Source organism: Nerophis ophidion, linkage group LG18 (assembly GCF_033978795.1).
Source record: "Nerophis ophidion isolate RoL-2023_Sa linkage group LG18, RoL_Noph_v1.0, whole genome shotgun sequence".
NCBI lineage: Eukaryota > Metazoa > Chordata > Actinopteri > Syngnathiformes > Syngnathidae > Nerophis > Nerophis ophidion.
Window position 1 is genome coordinate 22810414 of NC_084628.1, and position 7500 is coordinate 22817913.

Sequence of the window (7500 nt, forward strand, 5' to 3'; positions counted from 1 at the left end):
TTGGAGGTGATCCTCCTTTTTCATTGTCCAATTTACTCTTTTCCATTGGCAGCAAAACAGGCCCAGAGCATAACACTACCACCACCATGCTTGACGGTATGTATTGTGTTCCTGGGATTAAAGACTCCTCCATACATATTGCTGGATATTGTGGCCAAACAGCTTCATTTTTGTTTCATTTCACCACAGAACTTTCCTCCAGAAGGTCTTATCTTTCTCCATGTGATGTCAGATGAACAAAAATTTAGCTGTTTGGCCATAATACCCAGCAATATGTTTTGAGGAGAGGAGGAATGGCTAAATCAGGCTAGACTCAAGGTTTTAGAATGGCCTTCCCAGAGTCCTGACTTAAACGAGTGGACAATGCTGAAGAAACAAGTCCATGTCAGAAAACCAACACATTTAGCTGGATTGCACCAATTTTGTCAAGAGGAGTGGTCAAAAATTCAACCAGAAGCTTGTGGATAGCTACCAAAAGCGCCTTATTGCAGTGAAACTTGCCAAGGGACCTGTAACCGAATATTAACATTGCTGTATGTATACTATTGACCCAGCAGATTTGGTCACATTTTCAGTAGACCCTTAATAAATTCATAAAAGAACCAAATGTTTTTTTCTGACCAACAAGTATGTGCTCCAATCACTCTACCACAAAAAAATAAGAGCTGTAGAAATTATTGGAAACTCAAGACAGCCATGACATTATGTTCTTTATAAGTGTATGTAAACTTTTGACCATGACTGTATATGTTTGTGTATATATTCTGTATAAATATACATATAACAATAAATGTATATATGTATAGTTACACTGTGTGTATAAATATACACATATCAATAAATGTATGTGTGTAAAAATATACAAGTATAAATATATGTATATACACATGGAAATGTGTATATATATATAGTATGCAAATATGTGTATATATGTGTGTATCAATACTGTATATGTATATACATTTATATTTGTGCGTGTGTGTATGTATATATATATAGGGGTGTAACGGTACGTGTATTTGTATTGAACCGTTTCGGTACGGGGGTTCCGGTTCGGTGCGGAGGAGTGCCAAACGAGTTCCACACGAACATATGAAGTAGCCGCTTATGCTAAAGTTTTAACAAGCTGCTCCGCTCCGTTCTGCCTCTGTCTTCTACACAGCACCCTGCATTGTCCCACCCACACAACCATCTGATTGGTTACAACCTTAAGGGTAACAAGCCAATCAACAGTGCTTATTCAGAGTGCATCTAGTCAGCGCTTCAGCCTCGAGCAGATAGGTCTTTAGCAGGTGAGCAATGGACTCTCCCCAAATTATTATTATACTAAACACTTCCAAGTGAACTACTTTTAAACATCACTATGAGCCCGCTGACCTTCTAGAAACAAACTGCAGCTCGGCTCACTCGCAGTCCTGGCTTAAGGTGAAGGCTAATTAGCTTTTAGCGTAACGTTAGCTCGTTTTGCGGTGCGTGTGTGTGTGTGAGTGTTACAGACAGTGTTGATTGAGGTGTGTTGAAGCAGCAAAAAAGGACATTATGTTAAATGAAGTGTTTCTGTCTCTGATAGTGTATACAATAATGTAAGTGCATCATAAAGCCTTCATGAACTCCATGATGTTCAGGGATTAATAGTCTCTCCTATTGCTATTGTACTATTTTTCAGCTATAGTTACATTAATCATTAGTAATGTAGCAGCCTAGTTTTGAATGGCAGGGTCCCTGCTATCACATGTTGATACGAATATAACATTTACATAATAAAAAATCAACTACAGGCTTCCCCAATGCTGTAATAAATTAAGCATGATGAGTTGACTTGAAACTGTTGCACTTTTTATATGTAGAAGAAAAGTTGTCATTTTATTTCATCCAAACAACAACTTGAGGCAGTTTAATGTGGATTAACGTGGGCAGAATTATTATAATGTTCCCAATGTTAAAAGGATCAAGCCATTGTTTACAAATTTTGTAAATAACCCAAAAATGTATATTTTGTTGTTTTCTTACTGTACCGAAAATGAACCGAACCGTGACCTCTAAACCGAGGTATGTACCGAACCGAAATATTTGTGTACCGTTACACCCTTAATACATATATATATATATATATATATATATATATATATATATATATATATATATACATATATATATATATATATATATACATATATATATATATATATATATACATATATATATATATATATATATATATATATATATATATATATATATATATATATATATATATATATACACATGTATATATATACATATATATATATATATATATGTGTATGTATGTATGTATATTATATGATCCACTATGAATAGTTTAAATTGTTTTATTTAAATATATTTATTTAATTTTGCACTTTTTTTTTTTTATAATGAAACAACTATTATTGATTTATTTGCTTTTATTAATTTTCGATTGTCCTTTTTTTGGGGGGGTATTTATTTTATTTTATTTGTTTTATTAATTTTTATTTTATTTAATAATAAGTATTGTATTTGCATATCTCCTCAATTTACTTCGTAAATTTCTACTCTTAGTATCGAAAAGCTGGCATTGGGTTGGAGTTAGAGTAGATTTTTTTTCTATTTCTTTGTAAATAAAATTTGGGAAAAATGAGTTTTTCAGCTTACTGCACACATACAGTAACCCGTACTCAGCAGGCATAACGCGCTGTTCTTGTTTGTAACCTGTTTTAAAAAGGTTTTATTTTAATTTATATACCAAATCAAATATTGCGAGAATCGTGTTGGATTGTGAATCGATGAAATCATCACCTGAAGGATCGGAATCAAATCGAACCGTGTGGTTCCCAAAGATTCCTGCCTCTAGAATGCATGCAGGAGAGCATGGACAAGATGTCAGTCAAAAATTGTCATAAAGCGCAAAAAAGTGGTCTCGTTACAGACCACATGTTTAAAATCTTCATTTCCACGCAAAAAAAATCTCAATTTGAACACAAGTGACACTCTCGCCATGCGACAATCTTTGTCATTGTGTGCCTGTCCTTCCTCTAACGTCCGTTTTTGTCTCGCAGTGTGCATGTACAAGGAGCCGTCGCTGCACGAACTGGAGGAGAAGCTGCTCAAGACGTCGCGCAGCCCGACCATTAACGGCGAGGAGCGGGCGAGGAGCACCGAGCGAGCACAGGACCAGCTGGGACTGGAGGACGAGGAGGAGGACTGCACAGAGCGGGAGGACTCATAGCCTGCAGCGCCCCCTGCAGGAAGAACTCCCATGCAACACACGCCCACTGTTCAGCACCACGCCGACGACAACAAAACGCCATGACGACGGAAACTCCAAACGAAAACAAAGAAAAAAAGAAGCAAAAAAAAGGGCAAAAATCTTCTTGTGATGAGGTATCAGAAGGGGGGGGGGTATTTAAACGAGGACTTTGATGATGACGATCTACATTTTATGCAAAAAGCCCTGCTGTGTCGGCGCCAGGGGGCTAGCACGTCTCTTCATCGTCACATTGTCATCATCACCGTCACCGTGACGACAAAACGAGCGCTGAGAACTGCCAAGCTTTAAGCCATGTAGGAACATTACGTCCGTTCTAGAACCTACGCACTTTCTTTCAACTCACCACGCTGCTTCTTCTTCTTCTTCTTCTTCTTCTTCTTCTTCTTCTTCTTCTTCTTCTTCCAATCTTCCTCGGGCTTCCATCCAGTCAGATTTTAGAGATTTGTGCCGCCAACTCACACCTGTTTATTTTATTTGAGTCATTTGCAATGACCACGCGTGAGCCCCGCTCCGTGATCATTTTGACCACGTCACATCTCTGCTGGTCCTCGCGTGTAATCTGTTCCGAGTCGAGTGTGCGGGGACGGAAAGTTACTCCGAAGTGCGTTGTAGAGCTCCATCGTCGTCATCTAGCAAATGCTCACACGCCTTCGTCTTCTCAGGCCTAGCTACCAAGTTACGCCATGTTTCCACGACACAACCTTGCTAAAATTGTTTAAATAAAAGAAAAGACCCCCTCGAATTGGCGAATGACATTGCAGTGCGCACGGCAGGCCACCAGTGGGCGCTGTGACCCAAACATGAAAGTGTGCAAGTGAAGGAGTGCCTAATATTATCAACGTTAGGTTTGGGTATCGGGGAGGTAGATAGATAGACAGTACTTTATTGATTCCTTCAGGAGAGTCCGTTCAGGAAAATTTAAATATAAAAGGGTATAACTATATGCTAACTATAACTAATATATGGGTGTGACTTTTTCCCACCAAATACCACCTCAGAAAATACCTGGCTATGAATACAGTAGCGTAATAGGCCTATGTAATCATTAAAAAATGATTATTTTATTTTTTTAAACAAGTATATTAAATATTTGTGGCCACTGTAACATCACACACAGTTTGTACAGTAACACTGTGTTTTAATAAAGAAAATAAAACACTGTACTTATTATTTGGCGTACCACTTGTCTTAAAAAAGGAAAATATTCTTGATAAAAACTATAACTCAGTAATTAATTCACCAAAGGAAAATACTCGCGGTACAACCGTGTTTGCCAGTTAATTCTACATGCAAGCCTGGTGTATCAATTAAGGAACGTTATGTTACTTGCAAAATATCAGCATATTTTGAGATAAAGTACAGCAACAACACTTTTTAGGCCGTCTGTGCAGGTAAAAAACTTACATCAAGCGTAACGCCATCCCGTCAGATGGTACCTAATATGTTATTCTTTTGGTGCCACTAAATTAATAGCAAATATTGATTTATATATTTATAAATAATATTTGAGTATTAACTTAATATATACTGTACCTACATGTATAAATTGTTGATAGTCAATAATACATCAACTTAATACATTAACTAATGTATTAATATTAATTATGAATTAACTTAATAAATTATTTCATACATTATTTTTCAAATAGTAGCTACTGTAATAATAAAAAGTAAAACCAAATCAGAGACCAATGTCGACTTAATTTTTTAATCCTGTCACTAGTTACTATTATGAGTATTAATTGACAATAGTGATGGACAAATGACGCATTAGTGAGTGCATGGCACACTCGCTACCAGTATTGACACTTTACTGATATTATGTTGGTGTATCATAATGGTCATCCGCCAAATTAAAAGTCTTAACATTTTTTTTTTTAATTATTATTATTATTTAGAATACAGTATTTTCCGGCCTATAAAACTACATAAGCCGCATCCTTTAAATTTCAGAAGAAAAAAATATTTGTCAATATATTACAAGCCCCAGATTATAAACCGCAGATATATGCTTTGTGAAATGAGTTATTTACACAGAAATGTTGTGTAAATGTTCATTTAAATACCTTAATTGTTTCCAAATGGTGCCTGTAGCATGGCAGTAAAACGGCTGATCAAAAAAAACAGAAGTCCCTGTCATGGACCCACTAGCTGCGGAAGCTAGCTCTCTAATCAGCTAAACAGACTCAGTAACTCCCCGGGGACATTGTGGTGAATTTAATGAGGAATTTCTGAAACAAACAATACAAAAAGATTGATGTTGTAAGTTAATAATACTAACACAGACACTCGTAAACGTGTTGGTATATTAGCTAATGCTAACGACGCTAACTTCATTACATTACGATAGCATGCACAAATATACATGAGAACACTCCGGCAGACATCACACATGGGACGGTTTAGTAATTAAGAATTGTTTTAGTTATATTGAAAAACTTACAACCGTTGCTTGGAATGACGGATGAAGAATCCACAAGAGTAGAAATGCTATGGATGACAAAAAGACAGGAAAGGGTAAACAGAAGAAAAAACTGTAGCCATTCACACAGTTTTACCTGCAGTGAGCAAACTTGTCCAAAGATGGGGCCAGAGCACAAGCAATGACACCATTTCAGTGTCTTTGCGTGTGTTTTATGAAAACTATTTACATTGCGGTTGTCAGCAAAGAAACATACATAAAATATTCGAGTCATTTTATTAGCTGCAGGGTTCAAAGCGTAAGAAAAAAGTAGCGGCTTATAGTCCGGAATTTACGGTAGTTATTTTTTGATGAATAGCTGCGCAGAAAGGAATATGAAGCTTGCAACTCCGGTCAAATGAGCTTAATAGTAAACCGTAAAAGAAGAACATTTGGCGCTACTAGCTCAAAATGATCCCACACATCGGAATGTTTACTTTTTTCAGATCAATTTAGATCGATGTTGAAGATGAAAAACGATATAAAATGCGGCACACCCAAAGAAGTCCTTTCGAATGTAAACTGTTTGGTGCTTCACAATCAAGCGTTACAGCAGTTGTATCGGTGTGTTTTTTGTTTTTTCTTCAAGTGACACGCACAATGAGGGACGCGGTATCCTCTACAAGGAACCCATCACGAATTGACCACCTTGATTGTCACTGGCACAAGCAAGGTGTGTTTGGCCGCTATTTTTATTGTTGTCTTAATCGCGCGCGGCTAACTTGCAGCAAACGTTCTTGCTTGAAACGCAATTGCTGTCTTAAAGGGGAACATTATCACCAGACCTATGTAAGCGTCAATATATACCTTGATGTTGCAGAAAAAAGACCATATATTTTTTTAACCGAATTCCGAACTCTAAATGGGTGAATTTTGGCGAATTAAACGCCTTTCTATTATTCGCACTCAGAGCGATGACGCCACAACGTGACGTCACATAGGTAGTCAATCCGCCATTTTTTCAAACACATTACAAACACCAAGTCAAATCCGCTCTGTTATTTTCCGTTTTTTCGACTGTTTTCTGTATCTTGGAGACATCATGCCTCGTCGGTGTGTTGTCGGAGGGTGTAACAACACGATCAGGGACGGATTCAAGTTGATTTACGTGGAGTGTGCATCGATTAGCACGGCATGCTAATCAATGCTACATTGCTATTTAGGCTAGCTGTATGTACATTTGTAGCTATATTTGCACCCAGCCTTTCCCTCCACCCACGTTTAATGCCAAACAAACACTTACCAATCGACAGATTTAAGTTGCTCCAGTGTCACAAGATGCGAAAGTCCCGATCATTTGGTCTGCACATTTTACCGGCGATGCTAAGGCAGACATGGCACAGAGATGTATGGATATCCTGCAGATGCATTTCCAACGATAAAGTCAACAAAATCACAAAGGTGAGTTTTGTTGATGTTATTGACTTATGTGCTAATCCGACATATTTGGTCACGGCATGACTGCCAGCTAATCGATGCTAAAATGCTATTTAGGCTAGCTGTACGTACATTTGTAGGTATATTTGCATCCAGTCTTTCCCTCCACCCACATTTAATGCCAAACAAACACTTACCAATCGACGGATTTAAGTTGCTCCAGTGTCACAAGATGCGAAAGTCCTGATCATTCGGTCTGCACATTTTACCGGCGATGCTAAGGCAGACATGGCTCAGAGATGTATGGATATCCTGCAACACTCAATCGTTGGTTAGAAAGCGATTGCCGAATAGCATCAATAGCTATTCGCTCAATAGCTTCAATTTCTTC

At 37.5% G+C, this 7500-nt stretch overlaps 1 protein-coding gene across 3 annotated transcripts in view; it reads left to right on the forward strand.

The window, feature by feature from the left end:
- Positions 1-7500, forward strand: part of LOC133536944 (fibroblast growth factor 12-like) — a 70222-nt gene that overhangs the window by 60557 nt on the left and 2165 nt on the right. For all 3 annotated transcript variants that reach the window (XM_061877689.1, XM_061877690.1, XM_061877688.1), the window contains exon 5: positions 3060-7500. This exon is cut by the window's right edge and continues 2165 nt beyond it. In XM_061877689.1, the coding sequence (XP_061733673.1) occupies positions 3060-3229 (170 nt within the window). In that variant the 3' untranslated portion in view covers positions 3230-7500. The remainder of the gene's footprint in view (positions 1-3059) is intronic.